General features: G+C 36.1%; 1 protein-coding gene across 1 annotated transcript in view; it reads right to left on the bottom strand.

The window, feature by feature from the left end:
* The window catches only part of PTCHD4 (patched domain containing 4), a gene marked incomplete at its 5' end in the record, with an annotated part of 157,391 nt that overhangs the window by 77,213 nt on the left and 52,439 nt on the right, over positions 1–27,739 (bottom strand). Inside the window, 1 exon segment of the mRNA XM_084889794.1 lies at positions 21,674–22,154. Within this exon segment, the coding sequence (XP_084745920.1) occupies positions 21,674–22,154 (481 nt within the window).

Below are 27,739 nucleotides of genomic sequence, written 5' to 3'. Positions count from 1 at the left end.
TATATATTCCCCATTGTTAAAGGCAAGCGGTACACACAATTCTTTCCTCCTTCCCAGTTTATTATATAGAAAGTTGTCCCCCAAAATGTATATGCACTTTAATAGCTTATAGCTCAATTTTGAAAATGAAATGTATTTTAATAAACACTGCCTTTATAATTATTAAAGTGTGTATGTACATTTTTGGGGATACCCCATGTTTTACAATTTTTAGATTTATATATTTGCATTCAATTCTATATCTGTAATTATAGGAATTTTTATCTTTGGTTCTATAATACATTTAAATAGTTTTATCATGGTTTCTCAATTCTTAGTTCTTTACATTTAGATTCTTTTTTAATGACAATTTTATAAAGAAGCTTATATTTCAAGAAGGGGTCATGTTTGCTCTATTCCCTGAGCTTGTCACCAGATATCATCTATCTTTAATATTAATGCTTGAAATAAAATTGAGATAATTATGAATATTTTATTTGATCCATATTTCTACCTTTTTCCTTTCAGAATTACAGCTTATTGTTATGTTGATCCCGTTGTCTCCATCTTAATCATCTCTAATTGCTTTTCTACTTTAGTTCTTTTTATTTCATTTCGTGTGATATTCTCAAGTTTGTGCTGTGTTTCTGTATTTTCACTCTTTTTTATTTTGTATTTTGTTCCAAAAATAGTTTTAATTTTTTCCTTCCATTACTCCCTCCATTGAAAGCTCTGCCAGCTTGCTTTTCTTCTTTTTTGCTGTCTCTTTAGTTTTTCTGTTTTCTTTTGTCTATTTTTCACTTTTTTTTTTTTTTTTTTTTTTTTTTTTTGTAATCACTATTTTCTATAGAGTATGCTTTGAGAATTCTCATTTTCTGTGATAAATGACTTCTCTGGTAGAATTCCATCATTTGCATCTTGCTTATATTCTTTTCTCCTTCATTCTATGAGCTGGCACCTCTCTGGTTACAGAAGGGAGGATTTTATTAGAGCGACTGGAGAGGGTGTCATTTTCAAGGCTCGGTTTGAGCTGTACTTCTTAGAGCCTCCCTCACTAAATTCTCTGTGTCCTCTATCCTGGTCCAGCATCTTCATTCAGCTTTTGGCACCCGATGGCTTGCTGAGACCTTCCTGAAAAGGTGGGCTTTCTAGGTGAGGGATAATCCACAGTGCTCCCCTCCAGTACTCACCGAGGCCTTCCTTCACCAAGAAAGACTACACTTTCCTTTGCTCCATTTTCCTAACATTTTACATTAGACTGAGTTCTTATGGGGCATTGTTCTGACTGTCCCAAGACTGGCCTCAGCTTCTACATGTCATTCTAATATTAGAAGGAGGGTTTGAGCTCTCCTCAGAATTATGACATTTAGCCATCAAGAAATCTTAAAACCAAGGAGCTGAATATAGGTTAAGTCTTTCACTCTCTCTCAATTTATTCCAATATAGAAGATATTCTCAATTTATGGCTTGGGGTTGTGACTCTAGGGTTGCTTTTGGTGGTTGGTAAGGCAGGGGAACTATTAAAAATTTCTGTACCAGCATCTCTAATTAGATGATTTGTCTATCTATGAAGCTGATATGAAATTCCACATCCCCTTGAATTTTCTTAAATAAATCAATCACAATTTCATCTTTCTCCTTCATGGCCCCTTTTTGGTGCTTACTAGTATTTTAACTCTGCGAAATATATCAGAATGTATCCTAAATCAGTCCTGATTCTTTTCCATATGTACAAGAATGAAAGCTTAACTTCAATAAATGAAGGAATTACATCAGTCTTGCCTACCACTTTCCTCCCACTACATAGCATAATCCCTAGCAGATAATACATGCCAGCTAAAAATTTGGAATGAAATAATGAATTAACTCATTAATCTACTCTCAAACAAGATTATATTATATTTGAGGGGACCCTAATGCCTATCAAGATAAATAATTTTGAAAATGTTTTAAAAGGACTATAAAATAATATATATATGTACCTGACAGCTGAGAGTAAATAAGCCCTAATGCCTTGATAATGGAATTGAATTAAATGTAATTGAATTAAAGTAAATTAATATAATTAAATGTAGAGGTACATTTGGAAGAATACTTATATTGATTACATATTTATAAAAGTTAGAATAAAATAATGTAGACAACAAAAGTAAAATAGCCCAACTGGTGTGACTCAGTGATTGAACATCAACACAAAATCCAGGAAGTCATGGTTCAATTTCCGGTCAGAGCACATGCCTAGGTTGCAGGCTACATCCCCAGTAGTGGGTGTGCAGAAGGTAGCTAATTGGTGATTCTCTCATCATTGATGTTTCTATCTCTCTCCCTCTCCCTTCTTCTCTCTGAAATCAATCAAATATTTTAAGTAAAATAAATAACATACAAAAGCAAAAGAACTATGTAAGAGGAAAATGGAGGAAGATAAAAAGTTGTTTGGATACTAAAGTTTGTGAATTATTTTTATTTTTTGCTTGTTTCTGCAACAGAAAAAATTAGTTTTAACATAATAAAAGAAGAAGACTAAAGGAAGTTTTTTCATTCTGTTTTATAATGCCAATGTTAGATTTATAAAAATGTTTTTGAATTTCTGAAGAGAAAGGTTTAATTTTCAGCAGTTTAAATATTTAGTTTTCCTACAGCCCAAATAGACATCCTGAAAGCAGTATAAAAGCATGACATTAAAACAGTTTTATAAAATATGTGGGGGGGTTTTCTATTCGGGAAGGTACATTTGGTATTTCAAGATTTGAAGGGCAAATAACTGGGATTTCCAAATTTAGGTGTTTTGTGTTTTTGTTGTTGTTGTTGTTTTTTATAGCGCAACCATATATCAAAACTCAGTCTTTGAGTGTAATAGGATAAAATTTTAGTAAATGCCTTAAGTTATATTACCATATTAAGAAAAAATAAAGGATGTAGCAAAGTACCAATTAAGTTATTTAGCTATGCTTACAGCTCAAAGGCTGATGAAGTTCAAATTAAAAAGAAAAATGAACTTCTAAATATTATGATAATCTAGGCTAACAGGTCATTTCTATCTTAGAACCTAGTAAAAAAGGGTAATTTTAGTTTTACATTTATGAAATACAATGAATCAGAAATATCAAACCTTGGCAGTGAACCAAATGGCATTTTACCCAGTTCCTATGTAAATTTATGACAGTAACATATAGGTAATATTTAAACAAAAAGAATTATGCATTTACTTCACCATTGTAATATGGTATATTTAAATAGATGACCCCTTTTTATTGTGTTCATCATGTGGTAGTGGAGGGGAGATAGCTCTCTGCGCTCTCTTTATAAGAACACTAATCCTAATCATAAAGGCTACAATCTCATGGCTTAATCACTTCCAAAGACACCACCTCCAAAAATTTGAGATTCAAGAAAAAATGATAATAAAAAGTAGTATGTGAGTAAATGAAAAAGACCATGAAATATACATTAAAAAAAGTCTAGAGATGTTAAATAGCAACACTAGAATTAAAATGATAAACAGTGATAAAATATAAGTCACAAAAGATTAAATGATCTAACTTTTTTATTATATAAGAAAAATTAAAGTTTTAATAAATTTCAGACTTTGATAAGTATGATTATTATAATTCCTCAAGATCAATCACAAAATTAGAAGCAAACACATAAATCAGAAACATGCAAAAGGGAGAGAGGTATAAAAATTAATAAGTCAATATGAAAGATCACCAAAAAGAGAGTGAAAAAAAAATATATAGATAGTAATATATGTGGGACATGTGAAACAAAAAGAAAGCACAAAATAAAATGGTAAATTTAAAACCAGAGACACCTGAAATTACATTAAAGGGACTAAGTTCTTCAACTAAAAGACAAAAATTTCCCCATCATACTGGAAAAATTTTCACATTCAGCTATATGCAATATATAAGACACATAGAAAAATCTAAGAAAACCAAAAGGTTGATACTAAAAGAATGCAGAAGCATATACTTAAATATGAAGAAAATATTTTTATGAAGCTATATTAATAGAAGATAAACGTTAAAGCTAAAATCATTTCTAGAGATAGAACATCAGTTTATTCTGATAAAATATTTAGTTCATGAAGAAGATATAATAACATATATTTGTATACACATTATAACATAGGTAGTGAAAATATAAAGAAAAGCTAAGAGCTGACTATCTTAAAAGTTCAGATAATGTTTATTGCAAAGGAGGGGAGTGTGAATAGAAAGAGATATTCAAAAGTTTTTGAAATGCTGGTTATGTTCTATTTCTTTATCTGAGCAGTATTTGAACAAGTTTTATCATATAGCTATTAAAAATAATATAATCTGCCGAGACTGGTTTGGCTCAATGGATAGAGCATCGGCTTGGGAACTGAAGGGTCCTGGGTTCAATTCCAGTCAAGGGCATGTGCCTTGGTTGCGGGCATATCCCCAGTGGGGGGTGTGCAAGAGGCAGCTTATTGATGACTCTCTCTCATCGATGTTTCTGACTCTCTATCTCTCTCCCTTCCTCTCTGTGTAAAATCAATAAAATATATTTTTTTAAAAGTATGTATAAAAACATAATATAATCCTGTGGGTTTTTTTTTTTAATTTTTCTATATGTATGGAAATTCTTGAGTTATTCAATAAAAAGGAATGTTACATAATAATATATATAATATAACTGCCTCTGCCTGCAGGGATTGGGCTGAAATCAGCCCTCTGACATTTCCCAGGGGTCCTAGATCCGAGACGGCACAGGCCAGACCGAGGGATCCCACCAGTGCACGAATCCATGCACTGGGCCTCTAGTATCTACATATTTATCTATCTATAGCTGTAGTCAAAGATTTACATTAAATTTTTATCAACAACTATCTCTATATGGTGGTTTTATACATTCTTTTTCTTTCCATTTTTTCCCCCTATGATATGTATTGTTTTTGTAATAAGGGAAAAATAAAATTTAAAAATACCACCACTCAGGAATACAAAATTGGGTTTCTAGAGAGAATAAAGGATTCAGTAGAAGGATATGTGTCAACCTTAAAATGGAAAATGAATAGCTTTATGGAAAGTGAGACATAGATACTCAATGAGAAGAAAATACTTGGAAAGCAGCAATGCTGAAAATGACTTCAGGGTGAGTGTGGACAGCAAATTAGATAGAAGCTTGCAGTGTTATGTGCCAGAAATGAGAGCCAATGTTATTTATAGTTGCAAAAGCACAGACATCATGGCACAAAACAAGGACAGGAAGCCTCTTTATATATATATACATTTGGAAAACCTGACTGTAAGGCAACAATTATATAGCAAACTAGTTTTAGCTTAAACTAGGTACAAGGAAGAAAATAGCCGCCATGACCTAAAAATCATTATGGCAGTATGGAATTCTCCGGTGGGATTATTTCTCTTTCCTGTTTTGTAAAGTGCTTAGCCTCTATCAATGGCAGCCCCAACTTTTATCAGGGTAATGGTAAAAATGTGGATATTTACATTTTATCTTTCGCAAAAAAAGACATATCATGGTAGTTGTACATGATGCAAAAATAAAGTCTACATAAGAAGCTTGAATGCCTTCAAGAGTTCAGCTCATTGAGAAAGAAAAGTCAGCCCTAACTGGTTTGGCTCAGTGGATAGAGCATCGGCCTGCGGACTGAAAGGTCCCAGGTTTAATTTCAGTCAAGGGCATTACCTTGGATGTGGGCACCAATGTCTCTCTCTCATTTATGTTTCTGACTCTCTCTCCCTCTCCCTTCCTCTCTGTAAAAAATCAATAAAATATATTTTAAAAGAAAAGAAAAGTGCAGACATTATAAAAGTGGGAGAAATGAATCCTGACACAAGGCTGGCCTTTAAAAGTGGATACAATGCACAATGTCCAAAGGATATTGTAAACTGAAGGTGTCTGATATGTTAAGCAGAATATGGCAGCAGGAATCGAGGTGTCAATTAATAATCAAATTCAGATAAGCAAATGCAGTCTGCTCCTAGGTTAGGGAGGGCCAGGAGCTGAGTTGGTGGAGAGTAGGAACCCGTGTCCTGAAAGAAGGTTGGTTGGCAAGAATTAGGCAAGACCTTAAGGCGAGCCAATGGACTTCAGGGAAGAATATAAAATCCAATAAGATATTGGGGTGCTGTATCATATCTTGTAAAAGAAAGAGAGGATCAATAGGATATAGATATTTCTTATATAGTATAAATAAAAATACCTAATTGAGAGATTACTTACTGAGGTATGAGCAGAGCCATTAAAATAACACCATCACCACCAGCACAAAAACAAGGATTGTTGAGGTGCACACAGACCATAAAGAGCAGGAAGCTGTTAGCACTTTAAGTGTAAAGGAAGAAAGGGAGGAAACAGTATCACCAGGGTTTAATAAGAACTGTAGATATGGAGAAGTCAGAGGCTGAAGTTGTCATAGAAGTAATGTCAAAATAAGGAGGAAAAGGGCAGGAAAAAAACTAGAGGGCAGGGAGTCTGGGTGATGGAGGCCATAAAAATTAGCTTTTTAGTACAAAAATCAGGGAACAGAGGGTAGAGAAGAAAATCATAGTGTATTAGTATTACTAGAGTAACCTGTTCAAGTGCTACATAAGGAACTAAAGGTGAGGCCAGTAATTCAAAGTGGGCCAATAGGCCAGAGCTGTCCTTCATTCAGTCAACCCCCAAATAATTTAAAAACACTTTCTATATTGGGCCAGCCCCTCTACTAGTTGCTGAGGATACAAAAAGAGTAAATCCTTTTCTAATGAAGGAGTTATAGCTCAGTATAGATGAAGATAGAATATAAAGAAGGAAAGACAAAACAAGAAATCAGTCATTCTTGGGTTTGGAAGTTGGTAAAGAAACACCATAGAGCAAAAGACATTTAAGGCTTGAAAATCAAAACAATGGAGAGACAGAAGAAATATCTGGAGTGGGGAGTAGAGGTGGAGGGAATCATGAGACATGAAGCAGTCTTGTGTATTTGGGCATATAGCAGTTTGACCCAAGTGTGGAATGTGAGGTAAATTGGAATTAGAAGCTACACAGCAACTAATCCAAAGGGTCTCCTTGGATAGACTGCTCTAGAAACATAGCAGTGCTGATCTGAGTGAGCAGATGGCACATTGGTAGTAGTGGTTGGGTAGGGTAGGGGAATACAAAAGTGCTCATACAACATGCTGCTGCTGAAAGGGTTTTATCCCTCAGAATAAGATTATGAAGAATTAGCAGAATGGGCCAAGGGATAAACAGACTGGAATAAATAACATAACCAAAGCGAAAAATATCATCAAAAGCTCACAGAGAGAAGAGAAGGGAAGAGCCATCAGAAACACTATTTACTTAGTTCATTTACTAACATAGTGATATTTACTCATCTTAGAATGTTTATCAACAAAAGAAGATATCCAGCATAGAATGGTAGGACCCAGCATGTGAACAACTGTATTGTGTATGCAGAACTTTCCAGGGGAGAATTACACCGAATCTGGGAGTCATGGGTAGGCATGTTGGCAGCATTCTATAATGGGAACAAGGAAATTCATCAGACATCACTGTGTTCTAATTCATGCTCATCACATACCCTTCTGAGTAATTCTTGGTATTTTGTTATGTATATCAAGAGAGAGAAACTAGTTAGGGGATATATGTAAACCACTTTTGGAAAAGGTTACCAGAAGAGAGATTTTTGACTAATATATTATCTCTTGTCAACTTAATGAGCTTCTTTTTTTTGAGAATCAAGATCTACCACTGTACCTTTACAATTTCCTGACCTATAAGACAGACATTCTAACCTGGAATACAGTAAAATTATAAATAATTCTACCCTTTGCAGTCTCTTGGCAGCCTCACTTAGTTTCCCCCGGCCAACCTTGCCATGGCATTGCCTCCATTCCTTTTGATTTTCTGCATCTTAAAAATAAGTTGGCTTGTCTACAGAGAAACTTAAGGTCCTAAGTGGAAAATCACACCTCTAGAAACACTTTAGTAAAACGATGACAGGAAGTATGTGGATATAACAGTCCAACCAAGCACAGCCACCCAGGCTGTAAAATAAACTTAGTTTATCTTGAGTTTAGTTTTTACTTTCCATTAAATTATGAAGGAGGCACTATAAAATGGTAGAGAATTAGCAGTTTTCAACATTTTTGAAGCCTCCTCAGACTAAATCTTGATGAAAATTGTCATGTAAAAATATGAAGTGCATGGTCAGATGCAGGAAGGAACAGCCAGGGGTCTGCTGGCTCAGTTCTTTCCACCAGGATTCGTAGTTCCACAGCACATCCCAAGGAGTGCAAGGCTCACAGTTGAGATCAGCTCACAGAATCAAAGAACCTGGGAGGGAAAATCGTGATACAGGTTTCTACCTTGGCTCTGTGGATGCTTGAGTATAGCAGTGTTTCCCAACCTTCTCTCATGATGAGAATCACCTGGTGGAGTTGTTAAAACACAGATTCCTGAATCCCAACTAAGAAGTGCTAAACTAGAATTTTTGGGAACATATAGGTAAAATTGCATACCTAACTTAGTGCTCTGTATATAAAATCTGTCTTAGAGCACTAGTTAAGTATACAATTTTACCTATATGTTCCCAAAAATTCTAGTTTAGCACTTCTTAGTTGGGATTCAGGAATCTGTGTTTTAACAACTCCACCAGGTGATTCTCATCATGAGAGAAGGTTGGGAAACACTGGAGTATAGGGTATGTGGTAAAACAGCTGTAATCAATAAAAGCTACAGAATCTTTTAACAAGGAAATAAGACTACGCTCGCCCACAGGACCAGAACCCATAAGGAGAGTCCCAGCTTACCATTCAGGGAATCAATATCTAGTGACTTTATTTCCTTATTTAACAGAAGCAGCTGTCCTCATTACTTCTGGACAAATAAGGAAGCAAGTTTTATAATAAAATGAATTTATGGCTTAACACTGAACAGAGACCACCTTGATCCAACATGAACTAATTTCACCTAAGGTTAACCCTTAGCCTCATTATATGTTGTGACTCTTAAAACCTAAAAGTAATATGGAAAACAGAAGTTATAAATATATGTATACATACATTTGCATACGTACTCTTGCACAGAAATCATCAGTACACTAGAGCCCAGCTTTAACACTGCCCTGTTTCACACTGCAAGGCCACCTCTCACATTTTTAGGTTAAAAAACAAAATAGAGCCAAAACCTGTTTGGCTCAGTGGATAGAGCATCAGTCTGCGGACTGAAAGGTTCCAGGTTCGATTCTGGTCAAGGACATGGACCTTGGTTGTGGGCACATCCCCAGTGGGGGATGTGCAGGAGACAGCTGGTCGATGTTTCTCCCTCATTGATGTTTCTAGCTCTCTATCCCTCTCTCTTCCTCTCTATAAAAAAATCAATAAAAAAAAAGAGAGAGCAAGTTTGGTCAGGTCCAGATGTGTTTCCCATGTGCCACATTCTGTGTTGCTGCAAGACTCTAGTCTAGCCTTAACTGGTTTGGCTCGGTGGATAGAGCATCGGCCTGCGGACTGAAAGGTCCCAGGTTCGATTCCGGTCAAGGGCATGTACTTTGGTCACAGGAACATCCCCAACAGGAGGTGTGCAGGAGGCAGCTGATCGATGTTTCTAACTCTCTATCCCTCTCCTTCCTCTCTGTAGGAAATCAATAAAATATATATTTTTTAAAAAGAAAAGAAAAAAAAAACTCTGCTCTAAAGAGATCCACATACAAGTACTCATTTGGTTTGAGGATGGGTTTTAACCATTCATGGCAAAATTTAGAAGAGACCTCAGTCTTTTAGATTATTTTTTTATGATGACATCTGTTACAGCTGCAAAGACAACCTGCACATTCTTAGTATCTGTGGCGCATGTGAAGCAGGTGTCTATTTCCTTTGTGTCCTTTCTCTTATTGAGGTCTTCAAACTGACATTGCACGAATGCAGCTGCCTCTTCATATCAGTTCAAGCCTGCATATTCTGGAAAGCATATAGTGAGAAGGCTCTTTCTGATTTTTTTCTTCAAAGGGAAACCAGTATAAAAACACAAAATGGTCCACAAAACTCCTCTGAGAAATCTCTGCCACTTCCCTTAAAGATCCTGAATAGCTCCCCCCACTTTCTTGAATACCCAACCCCCGAATAAATTAAAAGAACCTCAAAAAAGAAAGCAAATTCTGCTAAAGGGAGGCTGCTCTGTCTGTGGATTACCTCTCTATCTCACTATTTCACTAATAAACTCACTTTCACTTTTCACTCTAGGCTGGCTGGCATTTGTTTCTTTCCTGTGCAAAGTTAAGAACCCATAGTGGGTTTCGAACTCAGTTCCCTAGATTCCCAGAATACCTGCAGCATGTTGAAAGGATTTTAGAAACAGAAAAGGCAGTTAGGGAAACGGGGGTCCATGGGAGAGGAATACATACAGATCCAAGCTGCCAGATTGTTTATAAGAATGTAACAAGATAAGGAGAAGAAGAGGGAGTCATTGAGTGAGCTTTGAAACTAAAACTTATATGCAAGGAAAAGGGGAAAGTGACCAATTAAGGAAAAAAGGGAGACATAACATAAGGAAAGGTCCAATTAGAAAGTGGAATGAACAAGCAAAGAAACTATGAGTGTTTATAAACCCATTGACAAAGACACTCATGGAACTAGATTTTTCCCCCATTTTAGAGAGAGGGAATCCCTCATCAGGGAAAGTTTGTATACATTTGCAATAAACTTCCAGACTTTTGCTTAAAATGTTTTAGTCCAAGAATTTTATCCTTCAAGCTTTTCAGGACAAGACCCTATCAGGAGAGTCCCAGCTTGCCATTCAGGGTATCGATATTTAGTGACTTTATTTTCTTATTTAACAAAAGCAGCTGCCCTCATTACTTCTGGACAAATAAGGAAGCAAGTTTCATGATAAAACGGCCCTGGGAATACTTTGAAGTTGCAGAAACACAAACAAAAGACTCTATGGTTTAGGATAAATTCTCATATTTGGAAATCCGAAATCCCCTCATTGTATCATCACTTTCAATGGCTTTGTGTAAAAGCCATTGTTCTACATTTTTAAAAAGAATACACACAATTTCATATAACAGATTTATATTCATTTATAAAAAATAACCTTTATCTTTGCTGTGACCTAGTGAAATTACAAGTAATTTATTCAAGAAGTAAGTATTGAGCACTTGTTATTCATCAACTATTGTGCCAACATAGTTAAATATATAAAGTTGCCTCCTTGCTTAACCAGGACAGAGAAAAGAAAGGGAGAGTGGTAAAATTATAGAGTGAATTTGTTGATTTACTGTTAAGTATTATGATGAGTCATCACTATGTTCCTCATAGACTCACCCAAAATCTATGTTAGGAACCTTTCATCAGTCTCTCTTTTCTGTGTGCCATCTTGATTAGGTTATACTCCATGAAATGAGCATCTAACCTGTTTCCTCCTCTCCCCCTCTCTCTCTTTTTTTTGTGTGTGTTTTTTCTTTTTTGCTAAAAAGTAGCTTAACTTAAATTTATACCTAGTTCTCTCCCATAAAAGTATTTCCTTTCCTTCATTATTTAGTTTATAACATTGACTATTATGGTCATATTCTATGCTTTTTATTTAAGTCATCTAAAGTACTATTAGTAAATATTGTTAACTAACACTTGACTGTTTTATATTATTAAATATAATATTCAACTTAGGATGTTATACTCACAGTGGAAACAATCACTGGCCAGGATATATTCTTATTCCCATTTAGGACAAGTCAATGTAGGGAAGCAGTAGGAATAATAGCAGCATCTTCTTTATATTAAGTTGAACTCTTACAGCACATAAAATCTATAAGCCAAGGTTTAAGTAATAGAGTTTTTCTGTGGTCTGGACAAAAAACTTTATGACATATGGTTATTTGATGCATACGGTACGTACAACACAGTGTTCTAGGAAGAGAGGTGGGAATTGGTGCCCAGGGAATCTTCAGTTCTTGGAAGCTGAAGGCTAGCCTCTATGATCTTTAAACCAGCAAAGGATTTATATAATGTTTCTCTGCAAATTTTCCTTTTCATTAAATATCTGGGTATGAAAATATAACTGAATCTATTATAAGAAGTAAGTCTCCAGTTTTTAAATACTTATTTTTTTCTTATCTAGATAAGACTTTGTTTTTCTCAAAAAAAAAAAAAAACCAAAAAAAAAAAACAATGACATAAGTCTTAGTGTTTTTCACCCTTCAAGTTTCAAGAGTTTAAATGGCAGCATTTTCCTTGATGCAGTGTTTGTCTTGATGGAGCATCTCAGAAAATCCCATTCTGATTGGCAATTGCAGTTGCCTGAATCGGTAATATTTTTTCTTGGCGTTTTCTGATGTGATAAGTCAATTCCGATTAATGAGAATAGTTAAGTTGGTGTGTGATAGCATGTAACCTAGGAAGGCTGAGATGTCCATGCTAGTGAGGTGGTAGTACCTAGCATATAATAGTTCTACCATGTGCTGGATAAACTGATGTCTTTCTCATTTCCCCATCTGCTTAAATATTCAAGCCTAATTTATTATCTGATTTTATGAGATAAGAAGCAAGGGTGGAACATATTAGGCAGCATATGGCTTATTTATCAGTCTTTCCATTTTAAAAGTCTAAAGTAGCATATCAATTACTCCTGAGATAAAAAAAGATCACCAAAATGGGTCCATATGCCTCTCACTCTGAGTCAAACTATATTATGTAACATTTCTCTTCCTCATTCCTAAATTCCAGCTACCACTGGAAGACACTCAATAGCAGTAAAAAGTGCAAAAATGAAGGTTGATTCCAAAGAAAATGCAGAGAATTAAGGAGGCAGGATATAATTACTATTCATATTGGACAATGCTACACAATAAAAATGACATAATAGTCAATTCAACCTCAAATGCTTGAAATAAAATTCAACTTCTTACTTGTTATGCCAAGATCTGTTCCCTTCCCACTTCCTTTAAATTGCACAGAAACCAGTTAGTGAGCCAGTATCTTAACTAATTAAGAATGTTTGATTCAGGAGGTCCATTTCACATACACAATAGAAGAACTGACCAATATAAAAAATTAAAACTAAAGAATACAATAAAAATAGATATTAAGATATCCATGCTAGAAACAACCAAAAGTTTAGACTTTTCTTATTATAAGAACTTTAACAGGATAAAGCCATCTATAAGTCAATGTTTTGCAAGATGCATACCATACACACTTTGGACTAGACACTGAAAAAGATTCCAAGTAGACCCAGTTCCAGCCCTCAAGGAGCCAAAATCTAGATGAGGTGATGTATAGCATTGGCTTTAAATAAATGATTCACTGATTAAAGAGTAAAGCTAGAAGAGATGTTAAAGAACAATCAGTCCTCATCTTCTGCAAAAGAAAACATGGTAGACTCAGACAGAATAAATCACTGGTAGGTAAGAGGAAGGGACAGAACTGGACTCCAACTCTTCTGACTCTAAGTCTCTAAACTTAGGGATTTTCACATCATTGGTGGACCCTTTTCTAAAGGAAATGACTTTATCACCAAAAGCTAGGTGGCTGCAATTAATGGGCTGCGTAACAGCTCTAATTGAACATTCTTGATATCATAATACGGTCATTTCTGTTCCAGCAATGGGGTTATTTTAGGAAGGTTTTGATGGGTTTAAGGACCCTAAGTAAAATAGGTCCTGTGGCAAAACCGATTTGTTGAGAAACATTTCCAATGTTATAACATAATCATAAGGAACTTCAGCCAACCATCAAGACTTAGAGGACCCACTGTATGCTATTTTCCTGGCTCACACCTGGGGAAATAGAAGTGCTCAAAAGAGCCATCTTTGGTCTCTGGTTACCCTACCCCTTTCTAAATGAGATACTGCTTCCATCAGAACCAAGTGGAGCTGCTACCTATGCTTTTGATGAGTTCTACCCACCAATAAATCTCCACTTCTTATCTGCATAATCTGCTTAAGGCATCAGTTCAAAGAAGATTCTCCAATAATTTTTCTAAAACTTCTTATTGTGGCTCACATTAGGAAATACAACTTACATTATGATCTATTATACACATATATGTTAAATTGAAATAAAAGTTTTATACAAAAATACTATATTACTCCAACACCTAATATTTCCTATTCCTTTTTATTCTTCATTCTTGAAGTAAAATATAAATGTGAATTATAATACATTAATTTACTTTAATGACTCTCTAATAGATCATAACCCACTTGAGAAACACTATGAGACCATTTATCTATTCATTCTTAATATATTTATTGTCTACCCTAGGTCAAGTACTATTTGAAGTATTGGAAAACACTTTTCTTGAAGCCAACATAAAAGAAGTCTGACTACCTTGGGAACACCATGCTGAAGATGCCATGTTCAGATGGCAGTATTCAACAGCTGTGGCCGAGATTGTCCCTCTGAAATCCTAGACACAGTAACCACGTAACAAAGAATCCATTTTGGAAGGGGGTGGTCTAGTCCATTAATCCAGCCCTCAACATTCAAGTCACCCTCAGCTGTTTAAACCATATTAGCTGATTCTGGAGGTGGGAAGAGCTGACACCACTGTAACCTTACCAAGTTACTGATGACAGAATGCAAGAGCATAATGAAATGATTGTTGTTTTACATGATAGTTTCATGATTGTTTCACAGCAATAGATAGTGCAGACTCCAACTTAAAGGAATTTTCCGACCCCCAATAAATAAGAATATTTTGACCCAATCAGCTTTTTGCTATGATGATGATGAAGGATGAATTCTTGCTTTTATTGCTTGGCTTAGTTTCTGTGAAAGGGGGCAATTGATGCTCATAAAAGAATCCATTTGCTCTCCACCTTTTCTACTCATCCGTGCAGTTAGGTGATGGCTATTGTCCAGTTCTGGCTAATAAAATATGATGAGATGTAACTTTGGGTGCAGTTACAAATAGGTATGATTCCTCTAACTTTTCTCTTTTGATCTAGGCACAAACTGAGGAGACAGAATTGCAAGATGGAGGTATCCTGGACCCCTAACTCCCCATTCATAAAGAGACTCTTGAGAGAGCTTCCTGACTTATTCCAAACACCAATAGGAATAAGAAATAAATCTTTGTTGTGTTAGGCTATGTAAATCAAAGCCATTACTTGTTATTGCAACATAATCTAGGTACTATAGCTAAACCTAACTGGTATAATTTTCATAATCTTCTAATATAGTCACTCTACATACACTATAAACCCTACCTCTCTTTTTTTCTTTTTTTCTTTTTTTCTCATCAAATTCATCTCAATGCCTACTCAACTCTTCCCTGAAACAGCTATACTATAAGGCTGGGCGGGAAGGGGAAGGGACTAAGCAACCATAGTAACTGGCTTCTTTTTATAATTCATGTATACAGACTTCAAATGGATCCTTAGTGCTTCCTACTTATTCTCTTAAATTTTCTTCTTTAATTCACTCCCCAATTTTCCAAAGTGATTCTTTCAAACTCCCTTCACTTTCTTCAAATCAACACCTCCTTCCCCAAATTTATTCCCAGCTGATGATTTGCTTAATATTTTACTGACAATGTTGAAACCACAGGAAAAAAATTCCACATGTACCAATCTATCTGGATCTGTCTATATATTTTGCATCTCATTTATTAATTGTAGCTGAGCTGACTATGCTCTTATATAAAGCCAATGGCTCTACTTGAATCCAGTCCCATCTCTCTTACTCAATGATATTCCTTTCCTTCTCTCTCTGCATTACTATGAAACTTTATTTCTTTACTGCACATTCCCATCACCATGCAATCATTGGTAGTTTTCTTTATTGCAAAACTCCTTGAAAAATATTATCTTTGCTCATCATCATCACTTGATATACGCTAAGTGTTATCAAATCTCTTGAAATTATCCTCAGCACTCTGCCAAAGCAGATATTGTCAAAGTCACTAATGACCTGCAAATTGCTATATAAAAAACAAGTTCTCATTTCTCACTGGACACAATTTCTTGACAGCTTTTGGAACAATTGATCCTGTGCTCCTTCTAGAAACATACCTTTTCTGTGGCTGCTGGAATGATGTTCTCTCTCTCTCTCTCTCTCTCTCTCTCTCTCTCTCTCTCTCTTGTGGGGGATTTTTTGCTATCTCACTGTCTGATTGTTCTTAGTGTCTTTTTCTGAATCACGTTCATTTCCCCCATCTCTAAGCATTAGAATGGTCCCATGAACAGATTTCAGACTTTGATTTTCCATTTGTATTTAACTTTCTAGTTCATCTCATTAGAATCCATGTCTTTCATTTTTAGCTGTGCCATGATGAAACCAAAATTTATATTTTAAGCTTCAACTGAGAGATTTTACTTCTGAACCCAATCTCCATACTGTCTTATATAGCTAATCCCACATTTTCCACTTGGATGCTTAATGGGCATCTCTATCTTAGCAGAAGCAAAACTAAACTCTTGATATTTCTTTCTACAATTTATTCCTCCCACAATCTCCCTATGACAGTGAGTGGCAATTTCTTTCTACTAGAAATTCAGTCCTCAAAACTTGGGGTCATTCTTGACTCTTCTTTTTCTAACACATCATATCCAGTCCTTTAGCCAATGCTGTCAATTCTATTTTCAAATATGTATCCTGAGTCTAATCCCTTTTAACAACTGTCACAGCTCCCACACTATTTCAAGCCACCTTTATATCCCATGAAGATTTCCCAATAACCTTTTACACAGTTTCCCTATAATCATTCTTGCTCTATCATCAACTAATTTCCATGTCGTAGTGGAAGATGCTATAACTTAATAGTTACAATGTGTGGCTCAAAGATACTTTAAAGTCTAAGTCAGATCACACTCTCTCGTCTCAAATTCGTCAAAGAGCTTTCCAACTAAAGTACTAAGTTTTCAGTGCCCTATATGACCTGGCTATACTTTATCCCCCTAGCCCCTTCTCATAATACTCAGACAATTGCCCACTCTGCTCCAGCCATACTCCCTTTATTTCTCTTTCTTAACTTCACCATCCGAGGTTCATCTCAAAGCTTTTGCATGTATAGCTCTCTTTGTCAGGGAAACTCTTCTAAAGTTGCCATGTGGCCCTTGCCTCATTTCATTTAGCTCTCTGCTTCAAGTTTATCTTTTTTTTTTAAAAAAAAAAAAAAGCTTTTCTCTGACTGTGTGTGCTATTGATCTATTATTCTGTTTTACTTTTGTATCATTTATCAAAAACATAACATCCTATATAATAAATGGCCAATATGCAAATCGACCAAGTGGCGAAATGTCTGGCCACTATGACATGCACTGACCACCAGGGGGAAGATACTTAATGCAGGAGCTGCCCCTGGTGGTTCATGCACTCTCACAGGGGAGCAACACTCAGCCAGAAGCCCTGAGCTAGGGAGCCTCTTCCACCTCTACAACAGTACTAAGGATGTCTGACTGCCAGCTTAAGCCTGTGGACCTAAAGCCATCAGTTCGACATCCCCTGAGGGCTTCTGGACTGCAAGAGGGCACAGGCTGAGATGAGGGACACCCCTTACCCCCGAGTGCACAAATTTCATGCACCGGGCCACTAGTAGTTTATATTATATGTGTTTATTGTCTGATACCTGCCCTGTGCAGGCCTAGAATGTAAAATCCATACACGCAACAACTTGATGAGTTCTATTTGATGCCTTTTATTATAGAACCCAAAATATCTGGAATATACTGGTAGTAGGTGCTCAATAAATATTTGAATGAATTAATAAATAAATGAATATGAAACTCAGTTTTAGATGATGAATATAAGTCTCATATCTGGAAACTCTGAGTTCATGTAAGAAAACAAGTAATCTGCATGCATCCCGAGGCATCAAACTGACTAAAGTAAGGCTCCTAGAATATAAAACAAACTCAGGATGGGCAGCAAAAATATTAGTACACCAAGGCTACCAATGTCCTTGGCAACTAGCCATAGAAGACCAGATAAAGAAGGAACCAGCTTGGCATTTGTGTCCAATATAAGCCCATATTTCTCCTTGCATAAAGAGAAAGCACATCCACATGAAGCAAATGCAGTTAAAACAAATGCTGACAACCGGTTATAAATTAGATTAGCGGCATTCTCATTAGTTTATGCTTGCATAGGGAAAGGACATTAGGCTGTAGTGAAGTGGAGCAATTTAAGGTGGTTCTAAAAAATTGTTATAAGTCTGGATTTCTCTTTCTGGTATCTTTTCTAGAGAAAATACATATGCCTAAAATAATCTTTTCTAAACCTACATCTGTAATATTCAATTATACAAACATAAATTTACTTATGGGGACACCAGGACAAAATATAAAAATTGATACAGGCTTTAAAAAATGCAGGATATAGAGGTAAAGTATATATGACTCTGAAGTGACCTTGGATATATTAAGTGGATGAATAGTCACAAAAAAGAACAAGCAGATGCAGTACAGAGGAAGTGAGGTCATCAAAAATAAGATGACTGAAGAGCAGAACACCATTAGCGACATATTTATTCAGCTACAGGAATAAGTTCTAATGAGGATGAATGGTTGGAATTCTGGAACATATTAGTAATAGAGTGAATGATCATGGCCTTAAAGAAATCCTTGTAAGAAAACAGGAATAGAAATAGAGGCTTACTATAGGAATTGGACTTATTTCCTTCACACACAACTGATTCTGGATTATGCAGTTTTATACCTTGTTAACTGTAATCCTTTAAAAGACTATTTTAACCAATGCTGTGTGTATTGCTGGAAGATATATATCGGCCAAACTCAACTTATTGATGCTCAAATCACATTCAGCCTCACCACCTTCATCGAGGTGTGCTTTTTGTGTCTCCCAGCTTTGTGTGTCTAAGGCTTTGTATGCGTGCCTGCCCCAAAACATGCACACTAGCAGTCAACAAAGGAGAATGGAGATTATATATTTGAGGATAATATATACCTTAAATGTTTTTATAAAGGAATGATAAAATTCTAACTAGATTTTATTCTAGTTAAAGAATGAAATGAATAATATTGTAGGATCTTCAAAATTTCAAAATCTGTCTTAATATATGAAGAACTTAGACATAATGGCAAAAGACTACACTGACATGAGCAATAAAACATATGAAGATAGTGGAAAAGCTGAGATGAAAATCCAGATTTCCTAGTGCTGGGAGCTGGGTATTCCTTTCATTTCACTAGTTCTCAGTCTTAGTTACTTTACTTTACAATCAAATAAAACACAACAAAATAACCTCCTCCTTGCAGAGCAAATATTTTAAATAAGTATATATTTGCATGTCTGTTGTTGTGTTTCAGAACATAGCACAAAAAGTTTCTTTTGGTACATTTTAAGGGTTTGAGTTGCAGAAATAATGAAAGGCTTCTTAAATTCTTCACATACACTGTCCAGGGTTAAAGTCACTGAGAGAAAAAGAGTATGAGAAGTGTATGTTGCAATGTCAGGCCTTTTCGCTCATCTATGGCTTTCAGTGATTTTATTTATTTCTTTAAGGGATGGAAATACCACTCTGATTTTGTAAAGTCTATATTCCAATTCAGCATCCCAAGAGATCTTTTTATTTGTATGAAATTTAAATTTTGATTATAGACTTTTCTGATTAACTTTTCCATTGCCTTCTGTATTACTACCAGTTTTAGAAAAAAAGCCATAGTAGGCTCAAAGGTATCAATTTTCCAATCTTGAATGAGTAATGTTTTTTATTATTTTTTTAAAATATATTTTATTGATATTATATTTCACAGAGAGGAGGAAGGGAGAGAGATAGAGAGCTAGAAACATCGATGAGAGAGAAACATATACCAGCTGCCTCTTGCACACCCCCTACCGGGGATGTGCCCGCAACCAATGTACATGCCCTTGACCGGAATCGAACCTGGGACCTTTTCAGTCCGCAGACCGACGCTCTACCACTGAGCCAAACTGGCTTCGGCTTTATTATTTATTTTTAATTAAATTTATTTGCATAAAGAAAAAAGATCATATAAGTTTCAATATACATTTCTATGATGCATAATCTGTATATTGCATTGCGTGCCCATCACCTAAAGTCAAAACATCTTCCATCATCATGCATATGGCCCCTTTTACCACCCCCAAATCCCTTTCTATCTGATAACCACAATACTGTTGTCTGTGTCTATAAGTTTCAGTTTTACTAGTATATCCCAAATATGAGTGAAATCATATGGAATGAGTCACATTTCATTTGTGATTCATGCTGTATGATTCTTATGAATCTGATATTATTATTTAAAGTAAAGAGACTGAGCTCAAAAAAACATAACAAGTATTAAATGGTTCAAATCTGGACTCATTCTTGTCACTGGTGAAATTAATTTTTGCACAGTTCTTTGGGAAAAAGAAAAACCCTTTTTATTAACAAGATGAGCATGCATTTAAGATGATATGCAAAATACAGGAAGACTTTCAATTTTCTGAAGCCAAGGGTTGTTTCCTATTTATCATTGAATTCTCTACTCTTAACACACCAGCTTAACCAATAAAATTTATTGATTCTTATTGAATGTTTACTATGCACTACTAGCTTTAGATATAGCTTATTAAGCTAAAAAATAAATCTTTTAGATGTTACAATAATTATTCTTATTTTACTGAGGCTCAATTAGATGAACTAACTTAATAGGACCACAACGAAGTTGGGTTTCCAGATAAAGAAGTTTGGTCTCAGTACCTACAGTATGAATCCACTTCTCAGCATTGTTATTGAAAACACATGTTAGGTGAAAACAAAAAGGACCTGGGTCACCTAGAGGACTTTGTGACCACACTCCTGTGTCTTTTTCATCTAACAATAGAACTGTAATTTAGAGCTTATTTTAACCGGGAGAGTGAAAAGCAATTACTTTAGAGTTGATGCTCTCTTGCTCATGTCAGTTCACCACCTAGAGGCCAATTTTTACAGCTCATCCTCTAAATCACTACATGTAGGGAATTATATCACATCTGACAGGACTCTTTTGCAGCACCACAGTTATCCCATTATCATCTCTTTTCTGATAAGCTCCACCAGTTTTGTTGCTGAACCATCACTCACTTTTCTTCTAAGACTTGATCTTGTCTTTTGCAAAACACACACACACACACACAAACACCCACACACACACCACAATTTTCTAGACCATTTATGTATGCTTGGCAGAAAACTTGCAAGAAGGGATAATCTTAACTGAGGATTAATTTTTTCATCAGAAATGAACATATTTTTAAGTAACAGCTGGAAGATTTTCTTTATATAGATGTGAGGAAATAGATTATATTGCCAGTAAAAAAATTGAAATGACTTAATATTTAATAAAGAAGTTCTTTGAGATGAAAACATAATAGTAGTTCTCAAAATTCCCATCCTATGAAAATGTTATCAACAACTTGAGGATGCCCATAAATACAAACTATAAAATTTTGTTTGAAAATATTGAAGGTTTTGGATCTCCTTAAATCTGTACTCCTTAATCTGTGACCTATAATTTTCGAAGATGTTGAGTAGAAAATGACAGTATTGTGCAAATATTTGACAGCATTCAGTTCTTCACCTAAATGGAAAAATGGCCAGCCCATATTTTCCTGAGAGGCACAATAAGGAGAAGCAGACCCACCCTATGTAAAATCATACAGAATCACGCAGACACACCAACACAAAATTAAATCTGACTTCCACCTGAGAATTCAAGAAATGTACTACCTTGCCCCAAACAGGTAAGAATCCGATTACCACAAGGATGGATAGTTACCCATGGCGAAGAAGGGGATTCCCAGCAGGGTGGAGTTGTACTTCCCATCCGTGATGAAGAAGATCCCCGCTGCTGTGATGAGGGAGATGCACACCGTGAGCACCCCCAGGAGGCCTAGGAAGGGCTTGCTGCGCAAACAGTCCTTCATGGAGCTGGAGAGGGTGGCTGTGGTCAAGATCAGCACAAGGCTCACCAGGACCTTGCTCCTGGCCAGGATGCTGGTCTTATGAAAGTCTCTCCAGAGGCTAAAGGATGCTAAATGGTAGAGCTGGAGTTCCTGGTGCTCTTCCTGGAGCTTCCTCATAAGCTTACAGAACTCATTCTCCCACTTCTCCCCTAAGAGGTCCTGGGTGGCAGAGCCATAGGTCTGGAGGTAGTAGGTGATTTGAATGGCTCTGGCTGACTTGACCCGTTGGTCCTTGCTGTTTGGCACTTCTACTACCCCGCCCAGTTGGTGTCCAATAAAACTGTTCCTCCCATCCTTGAAAACAGAAAAAAGGGAGACATAAGTTACAAGAGAGATGCATATTCCAGAGAACGGCTTCTTATTCTAAGTGAAGGAGACCAAGAAAGGCAGAGATGGGCGTTAGCAATTGTGGAACTGATGTGGGTGGAGTGACATGTTAGATTTTATGTTTAACCTTTTGGAGCCACATGGGATACCATGCAAGATGATCAGGATTAGAAAAGATGCAAAGACTATTATGAAGCTCTACAAGTCACATGCATAGGAAATGTGCATAACTATTATTTTGATCTCATCCATACCCTCATTCCCACTATTTCCTTCTGTAACAGCCCACTGTAATTCCTTAATGCAGATCAAGTTTTATGATTCAGTTTCAGCCAAAAAAAATGAAGTATGAGTTAATATTTCAAAAGTTAAACTAAGTATTCATTTAATAAATATATGCTAAACTGTTTAGGGTTAACACACACACACCTACACCACACACACATAGACACACAAACATCCATACTCATCCTTTATATCCTGGAAATACAACTGCATATCACAGAGCCAGGAGAAATAAATATTGTTCTGTTTTTATTAATTTTATAGTGTTAAATGTGTGTGTTTTTTTAAAATATGATATGAACACCTACTCACTCATTATTTTCCATCCAAACACATACCTCAGTCTTACCGCAGGTTGACCTCTTTCCCATAGAATACAGTGGACAACCCCCCCTAAATGAGACTGCTAACATTTCACGTGGGTTTGTTAAAAGTCATCACAACTTCAGAATTTCACATAAGGTAGAGTAGACAAGACCATAAGAGTAGGATATTTATCCCTCCTGTTTAAGGTACTCCTGAGGCAGACACTGATTATCATCTAGTGTACCTTACCACTTAAAACAAAATTCATGACAGCCATTATCACATTTTAAGCAGTTAGTTTTTATTTTCTGTGTTTTGGTTTTGCCACATTGTCATTTACTCTAATGCTAATGGCTGTCAGATGGAATATTGAACCCAATAGCTGGTTGCAAGATGGGATATAACATTGAAGATGGGCTGCAGGTACTGAGTGGGACACAGGTATGAAGATCAATTTATGCCATAGACTGTTTCTGTTAGATCAGACAAGCCATTTATCTCACAAGGATATAAAAAGTAGATTCAGAGCAGAAAACAAATCTTTCTAGAAGGGTAGTGCAGAAAGGCAATAAACCAACAATGTTGTAACCGTGGTTATTTTCACTGAACTCTTATTGTGGACTTGTTTAGTACAGACACCTATATCTTCCAAGTTCTTGTTTGTATTTGTATTTTTAACACGGTCCAAAAGCAACATAAAAGTTTGAGAAATTTACAGAGAGTACAAATGTTGTTAGTAGCCTCATCCAGAATTAAGAGGAAGAAATTTCATAGTCACTCCACATACCCATATTTTCCCCACATGTTCAATAGAAAACAATCTTTCCATTTAAATCAATCTGGCCAGATATAAGTGAACAATATATTTCTAAATAAGAATTTGATTTAGTTTTTTTTTTTCCTTTCCTTGGTTTATCTCCCACTTCTTATAAATATTAAACTAAAATTCCGGCTGTCAGTTCACAAAGCTCTGTCTACATGAAACCCCGAATGTTCTCCGATGAGCTGTGAAAAGTGGAAAAGCTTTGAGAAAGGCGTGAGAATCCTGACTCATACTGAGATTTAGTGAAATATAGTTTCCTGTCTTTTCAGTCCAGGAAACATAGACCCTTAATTAGGCTTGTTTACTTTTTTTTTAAGCTTGGTATAATTTTAAGTGCCAGTCTTGGTTTCTACTTCTTTGAAATCCCATCTGTGATGTTGAGTTGTACTTTTGATTTTTTGAAAGATTATTCTAAAAGCTGTACATAATTCACTTGAGAATGTACAGTTCCATGTTTCTCTACTCATTTATATAACCAAAAATATTTCTGAGGGATCTTTAGCTGCAGAACAAAGATTTATTCATGCCTTAGGCCTTATTTGGAGCTTATAGTGGATCAAAGAAGGTGCTGGTAATATAACTGGACAAAAGTAAAAATTTAAACAAGGCAAATATAGATTATTAAATAACTGATCTTCATTGGCTTTGGTTAACAGCTCACATCCCTTTTGAGGTAGTCTAATTTTCATTTCTTTTTAGTTCATAAGAATATTGTTTCATTCCATTATATTCAAATCAAAGTAACAAATTGAATGAGTTTCTCTTAATTTGCTTTAATCCACAAACAAGAACAAAATAAGCAAGGTCTTTGGATGTCCTTGAATTGAAAGCTCTATTGAATGGTTCACATTGGAGACAAGCCATTGGTGCCATCATCGTACTCAGTACAGTCTTGAGAAATATACTTTTATACATTATTTGTAAAGGACATTCTATTATTTTGTAAGGGGTGGCAGAAGAGATATTCAGTTTCCTAAACTAACCAGTTCATAGGTGCCTCTATGTAGGAGGGAAAAGAAAAGAATATCACATATGTTGTAATTATCCTCTGGAAATGTAAGAAGCTGGGTAGGATTAATAGAGAGAATACATAATCAGGGGTCCTGTGATCTGGATCACTCTGTGCATCTTGTTCTAAGTGGATAAAAAACCTTGCTTGGTTTATTTCCCCTCCTAGCGTTACATTTTCATATTTATAAAGTGAGTGGATATGAGCATATGAGTAAATGTTTATGATACTGAAGACATTTTCGGCTCTATCCATACATATAAAAGGCTAATATGCAAACTCCCTGGGGAGTTTCACCATAAGACCAGGAGTTCGATTGGTCACTATGACATGGGCTGACCACCAGGGGGTGGCACAGAACATGGCAGCTGGGCACTGAGGGAGGAAGGAAAGAAAGAGGCAGGGAGGCAGGGATCTGATTGGCCCTGATCACCAGCCAGGTCTAAGGATCCTAACAGTACACAAATTTCATGCACCAGTCTTCTAGTTATTCTATGAAAATACTGTCCAGAACTATTTTTAAGAGATCTGAATGTCAAAATAATATCATTACAACTATAGAGCCATAAATTGATTATTTTTACATTCTATTCCACCCATTGGGTAGAACTGTTTTGTTTAATTAAATAATCAACTAGAGGCTCTGAGAAGACAAATCTGGGATGAACACAAGGTTCCAACTCAACTGAGAAAGCCTCAATTCCAGCACTTTCCAGAGTTCTATGGGGTGATTTCAGGGAAGTCAGGCTGGATCCCATTCTCTACTAAATGTTCTTTATTATTAAAACTATCTTACATGAAGATCCCTTTTTCCAATATTTTCCTCTCCATTAAACCAACAGCCAACCATTTAACACATGGTGATTCATTTTCCTCCTTTTCCAGTGAAACCTCCTACACAAATTCTGAAATTCCTTTGAGTGCAGAATCACTTTTATGTCTCAATGAAGATAAATCTTGAAATAAAAATATGACAAGATGGTAACATATTACTTTCATATGCTCTCCTTTTTCAGTGTTTCGCTGAATTGAACTGTCATTATTAAGATGAAATAAATTGAAGTCCCCAACTCATATCCTGTGACCACTTCCACTCCTCCTCAATATGTTTTCCATATTAAAGGTGGAACATATTTCCCCAGTTCTAAATGAAATCACATAATTTATTCCCTTAAATCCTTCTCATAGCTTCCACTTGCACCAGGATCAAAATAAGAACCCCTTACCAGGCCTGCAAGGCCCTGGATGGCTCCTTGCTGGTTGAGCCCACAGATCTCTTCTCCTACTCTTCCATTCATAAATTCTGTACCAGCTTTTCTGCCTTTTCACTTACTCCTTCAAGTTAATTTTCACTTCATGGCCTTTGTACCAACCATCCCCTCTGCCTAGAATGCTTTTCTCTGTTCTTATGGCTACTTCCTCATGGAAAGCTCAGCTTCTAAAAGACTATTTGAATCACATAGTATAAACTAGACACCTTCTTCCCACCAATCATTCCCTCACATGGTCCTATTTTATTTCCTTTCTACTAACCATTTCTACCTGAAGTGACCTTTCTGTGATTATTTAATCATTCCTTTTCTGTCTCTTTCAGGAGAATGTGTGCTTAATTGAAAGGTGGCATGTTTCCTATCTTGCTCACCGATAATCTCCCTGGGCCTAGAACAAAGCCCGATGTACGATAAACACATCATAATATTTAACTCAGTGAAGTCACTCAGATGTGTAGTAACAATACTTTTTAGAGACTACTTTGCTTAAAACTGGAGAATTAAGAGACAGCTCAAAGTATTTAAGGACAGTAGGACCTCAGATGAAGAAAGGTGTACATAGAAATTAGTGATGATACAGAAAAAATAAACTATCTTTTTTTTTTCTCAATCTGCTTAGTGTAGCAAAATATCTCCCTAAATATTTTTCCTCTTCTTCCTCTACACACTAATAATGTGCAGTAAGCTTCTCAATGGACAGGGCAACATAGTGAGTAGCCAGAAAAAAGGATTTGTATCCACTATGGTTGGGACAAAGAATAGCATAAGATGTTCAAAGAACTGAAGGAAATGATGGGATCTGAGAAGAGAGAGGAAAGCAGGGTCTCTTCTGTAAGGGCCATGGGAGACATATTGAGTTGGACTTCATTGTCCTGTGATAGGAAGCCTCTGATAAGTTTTAAGCAGGGGGCATAGCATGCTTTACTTTTTGGAGTGCTCACTCTTATTGCACTATGGAACATGATTTAGGGAGTCAGATGACTCTAAAGTGCTCAGTCAGAAGGTCCCTGCAGTATTTCTGATTCTTGATGCAGCATGAATAAAATGTCAGCTGAGTCAGTCCCTGGTAGGTAAATTGTCCCAAGGTGAATCAGTGGAAGTATAGGTCACAATGCTGTCTCACGGCCATGAAGCATCTCATCACGTTATCTCTCTAGAAGCAATAATACCAGAAGAAAAAAAATATATATATATATCTTGGGCTCTTTAGGTCTTTTTTAGTTTATAGTTACTACTTTGTAGCTCGTAAAATTACTCCCATGCAAACTTCCAGAGTGGAAAAGAAAATTAAACTCTCAGAGATATGATCAAAGAATAAATTCTTAAAGAGATACAAGAGGAAAGAGACATTAATGCTATAAAAATTGTGCAGAAAATAAATTACTTGGTGATGATTTGAAATTACAGGGAGTAAGTGTCCTATCTGCTCAATGTATATACTAGGTTTACATTAAGATGCTTGCTATGGCTGCCGAAACCGGTTTGGCTCAGTGGATAGAGCGTCGGCCTGCGGACTGAAAGGTCCAGGGTTCAATTCCGGTCAAGGGCATGTACCTTGGTTGCGGGCACATCCCCAGTAGGGGGTGTGCAAGAGGCAGCTGATCAATGACTCTCTCTCATCGATGTTTCTAACTCTCTATCTCTCTCCCTTCCTCTCTGTAAAAATCAATAAAAGATATTAAAAAAAAAAAAGATACTTGCTATGGCTGCAAGACAATTTGGAAACAAACCCCCTGTCCAAGGCAATTGTAATCAAAATTTCATTAACATTTGATGAGGTAGACCCTGTAAGGGTGTTGGGAACTTTTAGATGGTCAGTTGCCTTTATTGTTGAAAAGAATACCTTCCTATGTATGGT

This window comes from Pipistrellus hanaki, assembly GCF_964339955.1.
Source record: "Pipistrellus hanaki genome assembly, chromosome: 7".
NCBI lineage: Eukaryota > Metazoa > Chordata > Mammalia > Chiroptera > Vespertilionidae > Pipistrellus > Pipistrellus hanaki.
Note: the sequence above shows the minus strand (reverse complement) of the source record. Positions and strands in the feature narration are given on the sequence as shown.